Source organism: Nerophis lumbriciformis, linkage group LG28 (assembly GCF_033978685.3).
Source record: "Nerophis lumbriciformis linkage group LG28, RoL_Nlum_v2.1, whole genome shotgun sequence".
Lineage (NCBI taxonomy): Eukaryota > Metazoa > Chordata > Actinopteri > Syngnathiformes > Syngnathidae > Nerophis > Nerophis lumbriciformis.
This window is the reverse complement of record NC_084575.2, coordinates 5,858,504-5,880,696: the sequence shown is the minus strand read 5'-3', so window position 1 is coordinate 5,880,696 and position 22,193 is coordinate 5,858,504. Positions and strand designations below refer to the sequence as shown.

Below are 22,193 nucleotides of genomic sequence, written 5' to 3'. Positions count from 1 at the left end.
CTCGCGAGATCTGGAAAAGAGCTGGTTTGTACTTGTTTCTCTCGCGAGATCTGACAAGACTGCGCGCGAAGCAAACAGGGCGAGGATAAAGCAAGATGGCGTCTGACGGTGAAGACGTTATTGCAGTCGTCACAGTTCAGTGTTCTTAATCTGTGCGTCCATGTACACATATATGTCCTTTATTACACTCTATTAAATAGAGTCATAATAACTGTTTGTATATTAGTCTGAGCGCACTTCTCCAGCTAGCTTAGCTTGCTAGTTAGCTTAGCTTGTTAGCTGCTAACAAAGAGAGATGAAAACACATCGCTAAGCAGAGATCAAGTGTGAGTGTAAAGTGTTGTGATTGTGTGAAAATGTGCGAAAGAACCATAGCAGAGTACGAGGAGGAACTTTGTCCAACAAAAGAGGAGAAGGAGCGACAACATGAAAAACATCAAGTTGTGTTACACACAACAGGTTTGTTTACTTCTTACTCTCACATCTTTACTAACTTTATATTTATTATGAACACTTTTCTTCAATAGATTGTCTATAGAAAGATGAATTGTCATGTGAGGATGTTCAGACACACAATATTTATGAGAGGTTGATGTTCCTCTCAGTTTGTAACAAAGTGTATCAACATGTTTACACAAAACTCACACAGTCACCGGGGGAATATTCCAGAGAGCAGGTTAAGTGCAAACTCCTCGAAAGTTTTACCTCCAAATATAGAGAAGTAAGACAAAGTCAGTTACCATGGTAACTGACGCTGTAAACCTAGCCTGCTAGCTGGCAGGTTTGACAAGTTATTTATGTGTGTAAAAGCTATACTGACCTGTTATTTCCTTCATATTGGTGCAGCCATTAACCTACTACAACACCTGCTACATCCACCTACTCAGTGGCCTAGTGGTTAGAGTGTCCGCCCTGAGATCAGTAGATTTTGAGTTCAAACCCCGACTGAGTCATACCAAAGACTATTAAAATGGGAGCCATTACTTCCCCCATCAAGGGTTGGAATTGGGGGTTAAATCACCATAAAAATGATTCCCGGGCGCAGCCACCGCTGCTGCTCACTGCTCTCCTCACCTCCCAGGGGGTGATCAAGGTTAATGGGTCAAATGCAGAGAACAATCTGGCCACACCTAGTGTGTGTGTGACAATCATTGGCACTTTAACTTTTTAATGTGGCAGTGATTGTGGAAAAAACAAAGCCTGATCTAAAGATGACATCTTGATCTCATACCATCTCAAACCAATTGGCCGTTCATTATTAAGTGAAATGTCTTAAAGTCGCTTAAATTTGTCTTTAACCAGGCAACATTAAGTTTTATCCAGTTACTCGATTAATCGAAAACATTTCCAGTAGAACACTTGATTAATAACATTTTCAATAGCCACAGCCCTATATTTCATGTATTATTTAATATTTAGCATGTAGGAGTTAAAATGTGTTTTGTTTGTGTCCTGTAGACATCCATCAGCTGATTGGACGCCAAGAAGAATGTCTCCCTCATCTGCAGGGGGACAGTTTCACTTCGGAGGATCCACAGCCCTCACACATGAAAGAGGAAGAGGAGGGAGAGTGTGTTGTAGGGCAGGAGGAGGATGATGTCAGCAAGTTTCCACTGACTGTTGTCTCTGTGAAGACTGAAGAGCATGAAGACAAAGCACCTGAGTCCTCACAGCTTCATCACAGTCCAAGTAAGCACAACATCCACATATCATCTAATACAATGTTTGTGACACATGTTCATCCGGGGGCCACATTTATGACTAAAGATGGAGATATACTTGCTTTTTAACACCACCATTTAAAAATGAATGCTCATCAATCATCAACAGTGTAATTGCTGGGGTGTAACCATGTGACCTAGAGGCCGTCCTCCTTACCTCACGTGGTCAAATGAAGGCAAACATTCAATATGGCTACTGTTTATTTACCTTTAGCAGCACACATGTCAGCATATTTCAAAGGTTTAGTGGTGAAGATTAGGGATGTGTACCAAGTACCATTTTTTCAGTACTGGTTTCTAATTATGTCGTCCATGAGGACCGTGAAGATTCTGGACTAATGACGCAACTATTGGTATTTTTAATTCCAGCTGACTGACGTAACTATGACACGTTGTCACATTGAGTTCAGCTGCCGCTGCTACACATTAAAATCAGCTTTGAATAATGACAAATAAGGAAGCAACAACACGCAGAAGTTTGATGTGTGTGTTATTGACAAGAAGATGACATAACTGCATTTCACCTTGCACTGCACACATAGTTGACTTCTTTAAGATTTCAAATAAACAGCTGTTTTTTTTTTCTTGTTTTTTTTTTCTTTATTTAACCAGGTAAAAATCCCATTGAGATCAAAGGTCTCTTTTCTAAGGGAGACATGGCCAAGAGGGCAGCAGCAAGGTTACATTAAAACAGTAAACAACACATAAAACATTAAATATACAACATTAAAACTTACTGACATGGGGCGGTATAGCTCGGTTGGTAGAGCGGCCGTGCCAGCAACTTGAGGGTTGCAGGTTCGATCCCCGCTTCCGCCATCCTAGTCACTGCCGTTGTGTCCTTGGGCAAGACACTTTACCCACCTGCTCCCAGTGCCACCCACACTGGTTTAAATGTAACTTAGATATTGGGTTTCACTATGTAAAGCGCTTTGAGTCACTAGAGAAAAGCGCTATATAAATATAATTCACTTCACTTCACATAACACATGTACATATAGACAAGGTAGACTGCAATCCTTTCACAGAAGCTTTAAACTCATTCAATGTAACAAGGGTTTGAAGTTTAATATTGGATTGTAGGTTATTCCAAGCCTTCACTGCTGAAAACCTAAATGCTTTCTTGCCCAGTTCAGTTCTTACTTTGGGGACGACAAATTGCAGAACATTCATTGAACGAAGATTGTGACTTCCTTGTTTCTTTGTAAAAATACAAGACAGCTAAGATGGGGTGATACCCAGAATGGTTTTGTAGATGAACACGTACCAATGATTGAGGCGTCGAGCACATAAAGATGTCCAGTTAATTATTGAGTATAACACACAATGGTGAGTAAGTTAACCTTTGAGTATAACACACAATGGTGAGTAAGTTAACCATTGAGTATAATCCCCAAATGGTGAGTAAGTTAACCATTGAGTATAACACACAATGGTGAGTAAGTTGGTGATGAATCTCAGTGCCCCGTGGTACACACTATCCAGCTTGTGGAGACAACCAGCAGTAGCATTCATGTACAACACATCTCCATAGTCAATAACAGGTAAAAAGGTTGTTTCCACCAATTTCTGTTTCACAGTAAAAGAAAAGCAAGACTTGTTTCTATAATAAAATCCCAGTAAAAGTTTCAGTTTTTTTACAACATACTGAATGTGCTCCTTAAAACTCAAGTGGTCAATTAAAAATCCGAAATATTTAAAAGCAGATACTAACACAATTTGTTGCCCATTTCTTGTTCAAATGTTCTCACACAGTGCTGATCTTACAGTTTTTGACGTGGTAAAGAACATACACTTTGTTTTCTCTGCATTTAAAGCAGTTGAAGATAGCAAAGTTGTTCTTGTACTTTGTCAAATGCATGTTGTAGATATTTAAAGGCCTCAGCAGGAGTGGGTGCTGTGCAGTATATGACAGTATCATTAGCGTAGGAATGGAAAGTTGAGTTCGGAATATTCTGTCCAAGATTATTAATTATTAATTAATAATGGGCCCAACACAGAACCTTGAGGGACACCCCTTTTCACTTGCAGTACGTACGAGAAGGAACTTTCTATCTGAACAGCCTGAGTTCTGCTTGTGAGGTCATTTGCAAACCATCCAACTGCTTGCTGAGAAAAACCAATAGCTGAAAGACGTTTGATTTAAATGACATGATCAACAGTATCAAATGCCTTTGAAAAGTCAATAAAGAGGGACAGACAGCACTGCCTCTTGTCAAGAGCTTCAGTTACATCATTTATAAACTTCATAGCAGCAGTAACAGTACTGAGATTTCTGCCAAAACCTGACTGAAATGGTGAGAGAATAAAGTTGGTGTCCAAAAAGTCTTTTATCTGTTCACTGATAAGGGATTCAAGCACTTTTGCCAGAACAGAGAGATTAGAGATCGGTCTGTAATTATTTAGATTACTAGGGTCACCTCCTTTTAATAGGCGGATTACAAGGGCAGATTTCCAATCCAAGGGGATTTCATTTGAAATTAGAGTCAGGTTAAAAATGTAAATCAGTGGTCCAGCTATAATTTCAGCTGCCAACTTTAGGAAGAGCGGCTCCAACTTATCTGAGCCAGCTGACTTTCTAGGTTTAAGTTGTTTTCGAGCCCTCATGTCCTCTGTTGTGGTAAAGGGCGTAACGTTAATAACCTGGGTATTTTCAACGGTTCTTTCCGGAGTTAGCAGAACTTGAGTAAAGTTGTCAGAATTAAGGAGAAAACCAGAGGAAATAAAATGATTATTATATTGACTACCCATTTCTCTTCTGTCACTTACTCTGACACCATCAACAAGTATACTAGGTGGGAGATTGACTGAATTACAGCAGGCGGACAAAGATTTGATGATTTTCCAAAACTTCTTTGGGTGTTTGAGGTTTTCAGTTGTTGTGGAGAAATAAAATTCTGATTTGACTTTCCGAAGGAGAGAGGTAAATTAATTTCTTAATTGTCTAAAATTCAACCAATCTGTTCCTAACCCTGACTTGCGTGCCCTGGCCCAAGCAGCATTACGCTCATGCAATACATCTGACAGGTCCGATGTAAACCACTGATTGTCACGTCCTTTAACCCTACATTTTCTAAAAGGGGCATGTTTGTTCACTATATTTAAGAAGTTTTCGTGAAAATATTTCCAAGCCAGTTCAACATTATCAAAAAGAGCAATTGTATCCCAATTAAAAAGATGCAAGTCATGTAAAAAAGCTTGCGTCTCAAATAATTTCATATTATGTTTTTCAAGAAGACGAGGCTTGCTTTTAGGAATCCTTGTGTCTCGCACTACTGCAATCACACAATGATCACTCACATCATTAGGGAAAACACCAGATGCAACACATTTGAAGGGTATATTTGTTAGAATTAAGTCAATGAGTGTAGCTTTTTGAGGGCATTTAGGATTAGGTCTTGTAGCTGAGTTAATTAATTGTGTTAAATTTAGAGATTGACACTGCTTTCAAAAAGTCCGACACAGATGTGAGCGAGTCCCAGTTCAAATCACTATTTCATTGTATTTCAGTTGAGACCGAAGCTTCACAGAAGAATATACGGAATTACTAGGGGCAGATGGAGGCCTATAACACCCCGCTACCATAATGTGGTGATTTCTAGCTAATTCAATTTCAAGTGCTAACAGTTCAAGTTCTTTACTTACTGATTCAGAGAGCACTAATTTAACATCAAACCTCTGCTTAATATATGTGGCCACTCTACCACCTTTTCTTTGTCGGTCAGTACGATATACATTATAGCCATGAATGTAAATATCTTTATCAAGCACAGATTGTTTAAGCCAAGTTTCAGATAAGACTACAATATCAGCATTTGTTGAGTTTATCCAGATCTTTATCATATCCAGTTTAGGGAGTAAACTCCGAACATTGATATGAATAATCCCAAGACCAGATCCTGTTTTAAAATACGCAGGTGTAAAACATTGTGTAGGTGTATCAGGGCCTGGATTAGTCTCAACATTTCCTGAGAGCAATAACAATAATATAACTAAACATTTGCGCTTAAAGTTACCATCTTTTGAGTCGGTCTTTAATCTGTCAAGGTAAGTGCTCACCATAGGGGAGGATGCAGTAATGTTGACGTGATCTCTCAAAACAAGGAAACAATAAGAATGAATGGACTCTACCATAGTATGCAGCCATTTTGTTTTGTCCAAAGTCACAGAAATCTTCAACTGAGATAAGGCCGAGGTTAGTTTGTAGCTGCCACTATGATGAAATGTCAAATTATCAAATATGTCAAACTGTGCATCTTGAAGTAGCATAGCTCGTGAGTGGGGGTGACCAGACCCATTTAGGACACCAGTAAAACCACACAAAAGTATAACACACAATATAATAATTTGTGACATAGTGAGAGGAGAAGTTCCACTTGTTTCACCACTTTTGAAGATGTTAGCAGACAGGGCTAAAGACTAGCAACCAAGGCCGATGGGTGGAACCCCGTAGAAGAAGCCAATGGCTGGAGGTAAACAGCAGGCCGATGAAAGGCTAGTAGGCAGGTCGATGGTGGAAGGCTAGCAGGCAGGTCGATGGTGGAAGGCTAGCAGGCAGGTCGATGGTGGAAAGCCAGCAGGCAGGCCGATGGTGGAAGGCTGGTAGGCAGGTTGATGGTGGAAGGCTAGCAGGCAGGTCAATGGTGGAAGGCTAGCAGGCAGGTCGATGGTGGAAGGCTAGTAGGCAGGTCGATGGTGGAAGGCTAGTAGGCAGGTCAATGGTGGAAGGCTAGTAGGTAGGTCGATGGTGGAAGGCTAGTGGCGCGGTTGGTAGAGTGGCCGTGCCTGAGGGTTCCTGGTTCAATCCCCACCTTCTACCAACCTAGTCACGTCTGTTGTGTCCTTGAGCAGGACACCTCACCCTTGCTCCTGATGGGTCGTGGTAAGCGCCTTGCATGGCAGATCTCGCCATTAGTGTGTGAATGAGTGAATGAGACGGGATGAGTTTGCTAAGTACAAAAATGAGTTGACATTTTTGAATGAAAGAAATTGCTGTTCTAAATGTGTCTCTAGATGTTGCAATAGCAATTCTTTGTATCTTTGTAGATGATGCTACATATGTAAAACACAGCTAAAACACATGATGTTAGCGCACCAGTCGGGGAAAATGAGCAAACTACATCAATAACATCCTGTAATTTGATTTTGATATTATTTATTTATCTTGATAGATTGAAAATGAACACCAATGAGTTGACTGATGAACATTATCACATAATTGATTCTGAAAGTGTAAAAAAGGACAACTAAAGATAGAATACTATTGTATGTAAAAAAAACCAAACATGATTTGTACATTTTCAGAATGTGTTTGTTCTATTTTTAAACAAAGAAAACAATCTGCAGTTATCTTTATTTTTACGTTATCTTGCCGTCATTTTACCAGTCCGGCCAACTTGGAGTAGATCTTCCTCCATGTGGCCCCCCATTTAAAATGAGTTTAAACACCTCTGGCCTGGATCTTTCTGCGAAAAGCAGATACGAGAAAAAAATCGGAATAAATCCCTAAAGATTTGTTGAGTAAAATCAAGGATTATTCGTCGGTGGCGTTCCCAGACATGTGGAACTATCTTGAGGTCCAGACATCATTCTACACCACAAATTATGGTTAAGTTTAGAGATAAAGTTTAGGTGTCATAGACCGTATACAGAATAAAATATTTACACACTTTATATCAGTGAGTGTAAAGTTAAGAATGCCTCAATCAATGCTGCCTTGTACTTATAAAAAAACTTGCTCCTCATCAAATTTCCAAGTCTGTTTTTGTACTCACTTTTGAATGAATTGTAGTGGCTGGGACAAAAGGAAGTATTTCCCGTGTTTTTATTGGTTGTTTTGCTACACTCTTTTAACACAACACACGAAAGAACACAAATAATGTCATTGTGTTAACAGTGTCAGTCCGAAACTATTTCTATTCTCTCTTTATCTTATTTACTTATTTACCCAACAGACGTCCAGCAGCCCCCCCACATTAAAGAGGAAGAGGATGATCCACTGCCCACCTACATTAAAGAGGAAGAGGAGGATCCACAGCCCACCCACATGAAAGAGGAAGAGGAGGATCTACACATGAAAGAGGAAGAGGAGGGAGAGTGTGTTGTAGGGCAGGAGGAGGATGATGTCAGCAAGTTTCCACTGACCGTTGTCTCTGTGAAGACTGAAGAGCATGAAGACAAAGCACCTGAGTCCTCACAGCTTCATCACAGTCCAAGTAAGCACATATCATTTTATTCTCAGGGCATTCAATCCATCACAACTGAACTGTTCACTTTGTCTTAGAAGACTCATCCAAGTAGGCTTCATCACTTCATGCTCATACACTTCAAGTCTTAAATCTAATCATTGGAATTTAGAGGAGAACTGCACTTTTTGGGAATTTTTCTATCGTTCACAATCTTTATAAAAGACATGATGGTGGATATATATATATATCCATCCATCCATTTTCTACCGCTTATTCCCTTTTGGGGTCGCGGGGGGCGCTGGAGCCTATCTCAGCTACAATCGGGCGGAAGGCGGGGTACACCCTGGACAAGTCGCCACCTCATCGCAGGGCCAACGCAGATAGACAGACAACATTCACACTCACATCCACACACTAGGGCCAATTTAGTGTTGCCAATCAACTTATCCCCAGGTGCATGTCTTTGGAGGTGGGAGGAAGCCGGAGTACCCGAAGGGAACCCACGCAGTCACGGGGAGGACATGCAAACTCCACACAGAAAGATCCCGAGCCCGGGATTGAACCCAAGACTACTCAGGACCTTCGTATTGTGAGGCAGATGCACTAACCCCTCTGCCACCGTATATATATATATATATATATATATATATTGTGGTACCTGATTCTCACCAAGACACAGGATTGGGTTTGTAGCAAGCCGAAAAGGGCATTTATTGTACAAGTCTTTTTAGGAAGGGCGGGGTGTGGAAGTAGCAAACTTAAAGTGTCCATTAATAAACATAAATATCTCCCATCTGGGGCTCTCAGTCCTTCACACAGCACACTTCTCTAAAGGTCAAAGGTTATTGCCTATAAAACAAGAGAAACACAATATAAGTAAAACATTTCACCAGTAATGTCTTTAGTGGGGAAATAGTGGATGTCTCACTCACCGCCTGATGCACCTGCCTTGACACAGAGGAGAGCCAGACCTGAATGAGGCAGAGTTAAGTATGGTTTGTAGCTGGGCCCCACCTGGCCGCACAGCTGGTGTCAATTCAGGCTGATTGAGTAGGTACAGGGGAATGTACCGCCCCTCGATGATGCGGCCAAGGCTGGGGCGTTGTCTTCCGTGTTCCACTCTGCCTCCATTCCCTGGCTCCTCCCCTGTGAGGTGCCTACCTGTCAGGCGGTGCTTGAGCGAGACTCCACATATCCCCCCCCTAAGCTCGTCGATCGGTCCGGGAGCTTCTTTGTCCTCTTCATAGAGGCGGGACATGGCGTCTGCATGTGGGATCGCCTTCCCAGGCCGATATTCCACGGTGAAGTGGTAATTTTGGAGTTCCAGGAACCAGCGTGTGACGCGATCGTTTCGGTCCTTATTTGTGGACATCCACTTCAAGGGGGCATGGTCTGTCACCAAGGTGAAGGTCCTACCCCATAGGTAGTAGCGGAGGTGGTGTATGGCCCACTTGACTGCCAAGCACTCCTTTTCTACTGTGGCATAATTTCGCTCATGGCTCTGGAGCTTCCTACTAATAAATGTCACTGGGTGCTCTTCTCCGTCCACGAGCTGGGCGAGCACGGCTCCAATGCCCGTGCCTGAGGCGTCAGTGTGGAGGATGAATGGCTGGCTGAAGTCGGGGGCTTTCAACACCGGTTCTTCACACAGGGCTTTCTTCAACATCTGGAAGGCAGTCTCGGCCTCAGCCGTCCAGGTGACATGCTGGGGCAGTTTGTTCCTTGTCAATTCATACAGTGGCGTTGCAATCGTGGAGACATTTTTAATAAACTTTTGATAATAGGATACCAGGCCAATAAAGGATTTTACTTGCTTTTTCGTCAAGGGGCGGGGCCATTCCTTGATGCACTCCACTTTGCGGGCCTGGGGTTTCACGCAGCCTCTTCCTATAGTATAACCAAGATAATCCGTCTCAGTCAGACCCACTCGGCACTTTTTAGCGTTGACAGTCAGTCCTGCACGTCTAAGGGCTCCTGGGACCGCGTCGAGATGCTAGAGATGGAGAGACCAGCTGGTGCTATGAATCACAATGTCGTCCAAGTAGGCGCCTGCATATTCTTGGTGGGGTCGTAGAATTCTGTCCATCATCCTCTGGAATGTGGCCGGGGCCCCGTGGATCCCGAAAGGCAAGACGGTATATTGGAACAGCCCCTCTGGTGTGGAGAAGGCCGTTTTAGGTTTCGCCCTTTCCGTCAATGGCACCTGCCAGTAGCCCTTGGTCAGGTCCAGGGTGCTGACGAAGCGAGCAGGGCCAAGCCGCTCTATCAGCTCGTCTACTCTGGGCATGGGATAAGCGTCACACAGTGATATCTCATTCAATTTACGAAAGTCATTACAGAATCTTAGGGACCCGTCGGGTTTAGGAACAATGACAATTGGGCTTGACCATGGACTATGGGATTCCTCTATTACTCCCAGGTCCAACATTTTCTTTACCTCCTCTTTTATAGCCGCCCGCCTGGCTTCGGGAATTCGGTAGGGTCTTTGTCGTATCACCTTTCCTGGTTTGGTCTCAATGTCATGGTTGATCATCTTGGTCCTTCCTGGCAGTTCAGAGAGGCGGTCCTGGTTCCGTCCCAGAAGTTCCTTCACATCCTGCTTTTGTGACGGGGAGAGGTCCTCTCCTATAGTAGTGGTCTGGGGAGAGGGTGCAGTTAAAAAAGCAGCAGATGGCAGCGGCTCGGCCGCGTGCCATTTTTTCAAAATATTCACATGGTAAACTTGGTGACCTTTCCGCCGGCCTGGCTGGTTTACCTTGTAGTTGACGGGCCCCATTCTCTCAATTATCTCGTATGGCCCCTGCCATCTGGCCAAAAACTTGCATTCGCTGGACGGTACTAATACCAGCACTTTTTCCCCCACCTGGAACTCTCGGAGTGTGGTACCTCGGTTGTACGTTCTTGCCTGTTCTCTTTGGGCTTTTTCCATATGTTCTCTTACCATGGGCCAGATTTTGCGAGCACGGGCTTGCAGTTGGGCGATATGGTCAATCACACTGCGGTGTGGCGAGGTTTGGTTCTCCCAGGTTTCTTTTGCAATGTCCAGCACGCCTCGAGGACGTCGGCCATAAACTAGCTCAAATGGAGAGAAGCCAGTGGACGCCTGGGGCACCTCTCTGATGGCAAAGAGGACATATGGAATAAGATGATCCCAGTCTTTCCCATCTTCGTCGGCTACTTTTTTTAGCATCTTTTTCAACGTATAGTTGAAACGTTCCACCAGGCCATCTGTCTGAGGATGATAAACAGATGTTCGTATGCGTTTTACTTTTAACCATTTGTAGAGCATGGTTAGCACTTGTGACATGAAACATGTGCCCTGGTCCGTTAAAATCTCATCTGCAATTCCCACTCGGCTAAACATCATAAATAGTTCATGTGCTATAGCTTTGGCTGAGGCTGTGCGTAATGGTACAGCCTCAGGATATCGGGTGGCATAGTCCAGTATTACCAGTATGTAGCGATGTCCTCTGGCTGACTTTGGGAGTGGTCCAACGATGTCCATTGCCAGACGTGAGAACGGGGTGCTGATGATGGGGAGCGGGACCAAGGGGTTTCGATAGGTGGGTCTCGGTGCATTCTTTTGGCATTCGGGACAGCCCTTGCAAAAGTCTTCTATGGCTCGTTTCACACCGGGCCAATAGAAGCGGGTTATTATGCGGTCATACGTCTTTTGTACACCTAGGTGCGCTCCCAGCTGATGAGTGTGGGCAAGATAGAGCACTCGGGAGATATGAGACTTAGGCACCAGCAGTTGCTCAATTATGTCCCCGCTCTTAGTTAGCACCCCTCTATACAACAGGCCATTTTTAATCAGAAAATACGGTGAATTAAGTGTACTCACCCCTTCACATTTCTGTCCGTCAATTTCCACGACTTGCTGTCGGGCCCAGCTGAGGTTCTGATCATTCCACTGGGCAGTGGCAAACTCGCCCGTTTTTGGGTTGACGCTCTCTTCTGGTACGGGGAACTCCACAAAGGGGTCCCCTTCCTCTTCTGCCTTCTCCTCCTTCCTACTATCCCGTCGCTCCTCTTCAGCCGAACTGTCACTCTGTGGGGCCCCTGACGAGGGCCTAAACGCGGGGCAGGCTGCAAGCGGTCTCATACTTTTGAGTCCATTGTTGCAGCGGCGACGCTGCCGTGGAACGGCACCTGGGATGAATCCCGGGGTCCAGTAACGGCCAAAGAGTACGCAGTCGGACCCGATGAGTAGTGGGACAGGCAGGTTTGATACCACTCCAGCTGGTACCAGTGCATCACCTTGGGGTGTCTGAATGTGTATGTGGCTCACCGGATACTGGCGGACATCTCCATGTACACACGTCACTGGGACGGTGTCTTTGCTGAGGGGTCCGGCAAAGTCAGCGTGTACCAAGGTCACAGCGCTCCCACTGTCCAGCAATGCATGTGCATCGGTCCCTCCGATCTTTACTGGGAGGCTGGCATGTTGTCGTCGTCCACTCCCCGTGTGGAGGCATGGTTTGCCTGCATCTGAGCTGGGGGCTGTGGCCATGGAGACATCACGGTCGCGTTCCGGGCACGCCCAAGACATGTGGTCCGGGTGTCCACACACATAACATTTCCGATGTGGGGGCCGACTGGGTCTCTCGGGGGCAGCGCCCTGATGTCGGGGTGGGGACGGAGCTGGCGGTGGCGCTCTTCGGCGGTCGCGCCCTAGCTTCTCTTCCCCGGTGGCTCTGGCCGTTTCCATACGGGTGGCTCTCAGCATTTCCATGCTCACTTGGTGGTTCTCTAATAATGCCACCAACTGCTCCACAGTTAAAGGGCTTACTTGTGCGGCATACTTCTGGGCATCAGGCGGCAAGGCTCGGATACAGCGGTCTATCACCAGTCTATCTACAGAGGGGGGATTCCCTTCGCTTGTTAGCCAGCGGTGTGTTAGGCGGAGCAGTGCGGCTACCTGCTGTCGCGGGGGTTGTGTGGGCTGGAAGGTCCAGTTGTGATATCGCTGGGCCCTGGCAGGCAGACTGCACCCTTGGCTGTCGAGAATGGCTTTCTTTAGTTTCTTAAAGTCTTGAGCCAAGGCCAGGTCGCTACACACCCGCTGGGCTTCTCCAGTGAGAAAAGATGCCAGAATGGATCCCCATTCAGCTATCGGCCACTTCTCCCGGGCCACAGTGCGCTCGAAAAGCTCCAAGTAGACTTCCACATCATCCTCACTCGATAACTTAGTTAGGACTGCAGCGGGTGGCCGTGTACTAGCAACATCTTTAGCAATTTTTTTTTACTAATTCTTGTACCGCACCTTGAAATTCAGCTTGGCTTTTTAACAAAGCACTCAGTGCTTCCGTGTGTGACATCATCAGAGGTTGACGTGAATCAGAGTACCCGCATTCTCCACCATATGTGGTACCTGATTCTCACCAAGACACAGGATTGGGTTTGTAGCAAGCCGAAAAGGGCATTTATTGTACAAGTCTTTTTAGGAAGGGCGGGGTGTGGAAGTAGCAAACTTAAAGTGTCCATTAATAAACATAAATATCTCCCATCTGGGGCTCTCAGTCCTTCACACAGCACACTTCTCTAAAGGTCAAAGGTTATTGCCTATAAAACAAGAGAAACACAATATAAGTAAAACATTTCACCAGTAATGTCTTTAGTGGGGAAATAGTGGATGTCTCACTCACCGCCTGATGCACCTGCCTTGACACAGAGGAGAGCCAGACCTGAATGAGGCAGAGTTAAGTATGGTTTGTAGCTGGGCCCCACCTTGCCGCACAGCTGGTGTCACTTCAGGTTGATTGAGTAGGTACAGGGGAATGTACCGCCCCTCGATGATGCGGCCAAGGCTGGGGCGTTGTCTTCCGTGTTCCACTCTGCCTCCATTCCCTGGCTCCTCCCCTGTGAGGTGCCTACCTGTCAGGCGGTGCTTGAGCGAGACTCCACAATATATATATATATATATATATGTATATATATATATATGTATATATATATATATATATATATATATATATATATATATATATATATATATATATAAAAATTGCATTCTAAGTAGGGCTGGGCAATATGGCCTTTTATTAATATCTCTATTTTTAGTCCATGTCACAATACACCATATATATGTGGATTTGTTTAGGCCATGTCGCGATACACCATATATATGTGGATATGTTTAGGCCATGTCACGATACACCATATATATGTGGATATGTTTAGTCCATGTCACCATACACCATATATATATGGATATGTTTAGGCCATGTCGCGATACACCATATATATGTGGATATGTTTGGGCCATGTCACGATACACCTTATATATGTGGATATGTTTAGTCCATGTCACGATACACCATACATATGTGGATATGTTTAGGCCATGTCACGATACACCATACATATGTGGATATGTTTAGGCCATGTCACGATTAGGGATGTCCCGATCCGATATTTGGATCGGATCAGCTGCCGATATTTGCCAAAAATTGCGTATCGGCAAGGCATGGGAAAATGCCGATCCAGATCCAGTTAAAAAAAACTCCGGTCCGTGTTTTCCAACGCACTTATTTAAATAATACATTCCACTTTTCTGCTGCTCCGTAATTTCCGTTCCGCATTTTCCAGCACACCTTCAACACATCCACACGTCTTTGAATTCTCACGCAGTTGCTTTTAGCTGCTGGCATTACACGACAGGCTCTTCTCACTCTTTCCTGTGTCTCCCTCTCACAGACAGCGAGCGCACCTTACACACGTCACATACTGTCACGTCATACGTCACATACTGTCACGTCATACGTCACATACTGTCACGTCATACGTCACATACTGTCACGTCATACGTCACATACTGTCACGTCATACGTCACATACTGTCACGTCATACGTCACATACGTATACGTCCTCCCCGAGCAGAGAGGTAGCAGCATGGCTAACGTTAGCTGTGATGCTAGCGCAGCCGTGCGAGCAACGCTCTCTCTAAGGTGCTCGCCTGTGCAATTGCGCACTGTTTAAACGTCCTCTGTGCATAGCAAATCTATGCCACGCACAAAATCTAATAAAAAAATAAGCGCATAACAATTTTCGACACACGGACACGACAGAGAAAACCGTTTTCGTCATCTATGTTCAAATATTGTGACGTCTGTCGAGACGCTTATCTCCATTCGGTGCCACACGTCCACACCATCAAAACGCTGAGGCAAAAATTTCCACATCAACACCGTATGAAAAGATTAGTGATTTTTTTAGTTGTGATTTCCTTCTCTGCATGAAAGTTTAAAAGTAGCATATATTAATGCAGTATGAAGAAGAATGTTTTAATGTAGACATGCAAGCCTTGAAAGAAAATTTGGAAAATCAAGACTACATTTCCTGCAAATGGGTGCATTTCTACCCTATATTTTAACTTTAGATGTATTCTCATATCAAACTCTTTTGGCTGTCTTTTTGACACTTACATCCGGCGCCCCCCTCCACACCCTGGATTATAAATAATGTAAATAATTCAATGTGATTATCTTGTGTGATGACTGTATTATGATGATAGTATATATCTGATAGTATATATCTGTATCATGAATCAATTTAAGTGGACCCCGACTTAAACAAGTTGACAAACTTATTGGGATGTTACCATTTAGTGGTCAATTGTACGGAATATGTACTTCACTGTGCAACCTACTAATAAAAGTCTCAATCAATCAATCAAAACACATAGAATCATCATACTGATGTGATTATATGCATCAAGTGTTCATTCAAGGCTAAGGCAAAATATGCACATATATATATCGTGTATCCCAATATGGCCTTAAAATATCGCAATATTAAAAGAAGGCCATATCGCCCAGCCCTTGTTTCAATGATGCCATTTCTGTTTGTCATGTATAATTTTGTCTATTTTGTGTTTATCCTTGAATAAACAGGTCAGTTTCTTGTTACCAACCATTGTGTGTTATTCAAACTCACCTAATTCAGCTGGCTAGTTGTTATCAAGAGTACTAAAACCCTTTTCAACATGATTCTGACAACTAAACAACTAAACAACGGCTAAATAACGCTAAACTTTAATACATGCTCGGATAGGCCAGTATCGGTATCGGTCAGTATCGGTATCGGATCGGAAATGCAAAAACATTATCGGTATCGGATCGGAAGTACAAAAACCTGGATCGGGACATCCCTAGTCACGATACACCATATATATGTGGATATGTTTAGGCCGTGTCGCGATACACCATATATATGTGGATATGTTTAGGCCATGTCACGATACACCATATATATGTGGATATGTTTAGTCCATGTCACGATACACCATATATATGTGGATATGTTTAGTCCATGTCACGATACACCATATATATGTGGATATGTTTAGTCCGTGTCACGATACACCATATATATGTGGATATGTTTAGTCCGTGTCACGATACACCATATATATGTGGATATGTTTAGTCCATGTCACGATACACCATATATATGTGGATATGTTTAGTCCGTGTCACGATACACCATATATATGTGGATATGTTTAGTCCATGTCACGATACACCATATATATGTGGATATGTTTAGTCCATGTCACGATACACCATATATATGTGGATATGTTTAGTCCATGTCACGATACACCATATATATGTGGATATGTTTAGGCCATGTCACGATACACCATATATATGTGGATATGTTTAGGCCATGTCACGATACACCATATATATGTGGATATGTTGCCTTAGCCTTGAATGAACACTTGATGCATATAATCACGGCAGTATGATGATTCTATGTGTCTACATTAAAACATTCTTCTTCATACTGCATTAATATATGCTACTTTTAAACTTTCATGCAGAGAGGGAAACCACAACTAAGTCAATTACGCAAAAGTGTATTTATTAAACAGTTATTAAGCAGTGGTACAAACATTCATGTCATTTCCAAACAGAAAGTGCAAGATTGTCAGAGACATTTTAAAACAAGCTATTAGTGCACTTTTGTGCATGATGTCACTAAGATGACATATCAAAACAACACTAAATTAAAGTGCACTTTTTGTACAGAACACCACTACAATAGTTTGAAACAAATAAAGTGCACTTTTGTGCATGATGTCACTAAGATATTTCAATAACTGTCAAATAAAAATGAGCTGCATAATAGGAAATCAAATAGTGTACAAACCCCGTTTCCATATGAGTTGGGAAATTGTGTTAGATGTAAATATAAACGGAATACAATGATTTGCAAATCATTTTCAACCCATATTCAGTTGAATATGCTACAAAGACAACATATTTGATGTTCAAACTCATAAACTTTTTTTTTTTGCAAATAATCATTAACTTTAGAATTTGATGCCAGCAACACGTGACAAAGAAGTTGGGAAAGGTGGCAATAAATACTGATAAAGTTGAGGAATGCTCATCAAACACTTATTTGGAACATCCCACAGGTGAACAGGCAAATTGGGAACAGGTGGGTGCCATGATGGGGTATAAAAGTAGATTCCATGAAATGCTCAGTCATTCACAAACAAGGATGGGGCGAGGGTCACCACTTTGTCAACAAATGCGTGAGCAAATTGTTGAACAGTTTAAGAAAAACCTTTCTCAACCAGCTGTTTGAATTTAGGGATTTCACCATCTACGATCCGTAATATCATCAAAGGATTCAGATAATCTGGAGAAATCACTGTGGGCGGTATAGCTCGGTTGGTAGAGCGGCCATGCCAACAACTTGAGGGTTGCAGGTTTGATCCCCGCTTCCGCCATCTTAGTCACTGCTGTTGTGTCCTTGGGCAAGACACTTTACCCACCTGCTCCCAGTGCCACCCACACTGGTTTAAATGTAGCTTAGATATTGGGTTTCACTATGTAAAGCGCTTTGAGTCACTAGAGAAAAGCGCTATATAAATATCATTCACTACACTTCACTGCACGTAAGCAGCTAAGCCCGTGACCTTCGATCCCTTAGGCTGTACTGCATCAACAAGCGACATCAGTGTGTAAAGGATATCACCACATGGGCTCAGGAACACTTCAGAAACCCACTGTCAGTAACTACAGTTGGTCGCTACATCTGTAAGTGCAAGTTAAAACTCTCCTATGCAAGGCAAAAACCGTTTATCAGCAACACCCAGAAATGCCGTCGGCTTCGCTGGGCCTGAGCTCATCTAAGATGGACTGATACAAAGTGGAAAAGTGTTCTGTGGTCTGACGAGTCCACATTTCAAATTGTTTTTGGAAACTGGACGTCGTGTCCTCCGGACCAAAGAGGAAAAGAACCATCCGGATTGTTATAGGCGCAACGTTGAAAAGCAAGCATCTGTGATGGTATGGGGGTGTATTAGTGCCCAAGACATGGGTAACTTACACATCTGTGAAGGCGCCATTAATGCTGAACGGTACATACAAGTTTTGGAGCAACATATGTTGCCATCCAAGCAACGTTACCATGGACGCCCCTGCTTATTTCAGCAAGACAATGCCAAGCCACGTGTTACATCAACATGGCTTCATAGTAAAAGAGTGCGGGTACTAGACCTGCCTGTAGTCCAGACATTGAAAATGTGTGGCGCATTATGAAGCCTAAAATAGCACAACGGAGACCCCCGGACTGTTGAACATCTTAAGCTGTACATCAAGCAAGAATGGGAAAGATTTCCACCTGAGAAACTTAAAAAATGTGTCTCCTCAGTTCCCAAACGTTTACTGAGTGTTGTTAAAAGGAAAGGCCATTTAACACAGTGGTGAACATGCCCTTTCCCAACTACTTTGTCACGTGTTGCAGCCAAGAAATTCTAAGTTAATTATTATTTGCAAAAAAAAAATAGTTTATGAGTTTCCATTCATCCATTCCATTTTCTACCGCTTATTCCCTATGGGGTCGCGGGGGGCGCTGGAGCCTATCTCAGCTACAATCGGGCGGAAGGCGGGGTACACCCTGGACAAGTCGCCACCTCATCGCAGGGCCAACACAGATAGACAGACAACATTCACACTCACACCCACACACTAGGGCCAATTTAGTGTTGCCAATCAACTTATCCCCAGGTGCATGTCTTTGGAGGTGGGAGGAAGCCGGAGTACCCGGAGGGAACCCACGCAGTTTGAACATCAAATATCTTGTCTTTTTAGTGCATTTAATTGAATATGGGTTGAAAATGATTTGCAAATCATTGTATTCCGTTTATATTTACATCTAACACAATTTCCCAACTCATATGGAAACAGGGTTTGTATGTCCTTCGCTATGTGGTAGGTTCCTGCGGACGTTATCTCCTTCTGTTGTTGACTATTTGTTTCATACGGTGTTGATGTGGAAATGGTTGCTTGGGCATTTTGTGGGTGTGGCACTGAACGGAGGTGTTGACATGCAGAGTTTCAAGCACTCCTCATTCTCTAGCGGGTGACTTTTCAAATGATGCTACATTAGCAGTGCTGCTACTTTTTGTAGCAACGCTTTTGCCGCATACTTGTTCACCATCTACCCGCTTGAAGCCAAGCCACTGCCAGACGATGGACCCCCTGCTGTTTGTCTTAGGAATGAATTATTCCTTCGTTTGTTACCAGATTGGCACCTTCTTTCTCTCGTATTACCACTAGCACCACAGCTAATGTTACCATGCCGCTTAAAAAGATATATGTTTTGTCCTGTCCAGCTTCTCAGGCAAATCATATAGTAGATGTAGATGCCCATATCGGCTGTACAAATTTACTTTACAAAAGAGAAGTGTGGGATACTTCTCTTGTTGCCTTATTTGTATTTTGACTTTATTAAATGGATTTATCTTATTATTTGGTGCAGCCGCAGTTCTATTATTGACTTAGTAGTTGTGTCATCGGATTTGCGGCCTCATGTTTTGGACACTCGAGTGAAGAGAGGGACGGAGCTTTCTACCAATCACCACCTGATGGTGAGCTGGCTCCGATGGATGGGGAGGATGCCAGACGGACCTGACAGGCCCAAACGCATTGTGAGGGTCTGCTCGAACGTCCAGCAGAATCTCCTGTCAGAAAGAGTTTCAATTTCCACCTACGGAAGAACTTTGAACATGTCACGAGGGAGGCACTGGATATTGAGTCCGAGTGGACCATGTTCCGTGCCTCTATTGTCGAGGCGGCTGATTGGAGCTGTGGCCTCAAGGTGGTCGGTGCCTGTTGTGGCGGTAATCCTAGAACCCGCTGGTAGACGCCAGCAGTGAGGGATGCCGTCAAGCTGAAGAAAGTGTCCTATCGGGTCCTTTTGGCTCATGGGACTCCAGAGGCAGCACACAGGTACCGACAGGCCAAGCAAAGTGCGGCTTCAGCAGTCGCGGAGGCAAAAACTCGGACATGGGAGGAGTTTTGGGAAGCCATGGAAAACGACTTCCGGACGGCTTCGAAGCTATTCTGGTCCACCATCCGCCGCCTCGGGGGGGGGGGTGAAGCAGTGCACTGTCAACACCGTGTATGGTGAGGATGGTGTACTGCTGACCTCTAATGCGGCTGTTGTGGATCGGTGGAGGGAATACCTCGAAGACCTCCTCAATCCCACCAACACATCTTCCTATGAGGAAGCAGTGCCTGAGGAATCTGTGGTGGGCTCTCCTATTTCTGGGGCTGAGGTTGCCGAGGTAGTTAAAAAGCTCCTCAGTGGCAAGGCCCCGGGGATGGATGAGACCCGCCCAGAGTTCCTTAAGGCTCTGGATACTGTGGGGCTGTCTTGGTTGACAAGACTCTGCAACATCGCTGGGGTGGTGGTTCCTCTCTTTAAGAAGGGGAACCGGAGGGTGTGTTCCAACTATCGTGGGATCACACTCCTCAGCCTTCCCGGTAAGGTCTATTCAGGTGTACTGGAGAGGAGGCTACGCCGGATAGTCGAACCTCGGATTCAGGAGGAACAGTGTGGTTTTCGTCCTGGTCGTGGAACTGTGGACCAGCTCTATACTCTCGGCAGGGTCCTTGAGGGTGCATGGGAGTTTGCTTTGTGGACTTGGAGAAGGCATTCGACCGTGTCCCCCGGGAAGTCTTGTGGGGAGTGCTCAGAGAGTATGGGGTATCAGACTGTCTGATTGTGGCGGTCCGCTCCCTGTATGATCAGTGTCACAGCTTGGTCCGCATTGCTGGCAGTAAGTCGGACACGTTTCCAGTGAGGGTTGGACTCCGCCAAGGCTGCACTTTGTCACTGATTCTGTTCATAACTTTTATGGGCAGAATTTCTAGGCGCAGTCAGGGCGTTGAGGGGATCCGGTTTGGCGGCTGCAGGATTAGGTCTCTGCTTTTTGCAGATGATGTGGTCCTGATGGCTTCAACTGGCCAGGATCTTCAGCCCTCACTGGATCGGTTCGCAGCCGAGTGCGAAGCGACTGGGATGGAAATCAGCACCTCCAAGTCCGAGTCCATGGTTCTCGCCCGGGAAAGAGTGGAGTTCCATCTCCAGGTTGGGGAGGAGATCTTGCCCCAAGGAGTTCAAGTACCTAGGAGTGTTGCTCACGAGTGGGGGAAGAGTGGATCGTGAGATCGACAGGTGGATTGGTGCGGCGTCTTCAGTAATGCGGACACTGTATCGATCCGTTGTGGTGAAGAAGGATCTGAGCCGAAAAGCAAAGCTCTCAATTTACCGGTCGATCTACGTTCCCACCCTCACCGATGGTCATGAACTTTGGTTTATGACCGAAAGGACAAGATCACGGGTACAAGCGGCCAAAATGAGTTTCCTCCGCCGGATGGATGGATATTTTTGCTTAAAAAAATATATATATATTTTGTCCGGTCCAGCTTCTCAGGCAAATCATATTGTTGATGTAGATGCTGATGTCGGCTGTACAATTTTACTTTACAAAAGAGAAGTGTGGGATACTTCTCTTGTTGCCTTATTTGTATTTTGACTTGATTAAATGGATTTATATTATCATTTGGTGCAGCCCTGCCGGAGCAATATTTTTGCTGAATTAAGGTTTAATTATACATGTTAAGATGTGCCCTCTATTATTGCGTTTGTCCTAATTGTCTTATTTCCTAAACACCTGTTTTCATTATTGAAGGCTGACATGCACAGCTGAAATGCATGCCAATTTGTGTGTGCTAATAAAAACAGGTGCGCTCACAGCCCTATGTGCTGTGTGGTGTGATCACATAAAAAAAGTAATTGTCTCTTGTGCGTTTTTGATGATTATTATACGGTGCCGTTTAAATGGTGGTTTCTCCACGCAAATCCGCTGAGCTGTTTTCAACCTGCCAACAATACATAAACAATACAAAAAGACAAACCACTTAATAATGACGACAACAGTTTTACATTTTAAGAATGCAATACAGTTCATTG

The 22,193-nt window shown here is 44.2% G+C and overlaps 2 protein-coding genes across 3 annotated transcripts in view; both read left to right on the top strand.

Annotated features, from left to right (window-relative positions):
- The window catches only part of LOC133570634 (uncharacterized), a 67,349-nt gene that overhangs the window by 7,489 nt on the left and 37,667 nt on the right, over positions 1-22,193 (top strand). The window lies entirely within an intron of this gene.
- Positions 78-8,349, top strand: LOC140680133 (uncharacterized). The gene is made up of 3 exons (XM_072916502.1): positions 78-459; positions 1,459-1,689; positions 7,676-8,349. Exons 1-3 carry the CDS (start codon positions 357-359, stop codon positions 8,002-8,004), a joined length of 663 nt encoding a protein of 220 aa, XP_072772603.1. The 5' UTR covers positions 78-356; the 3' UTR covers positions 8,005-8,349.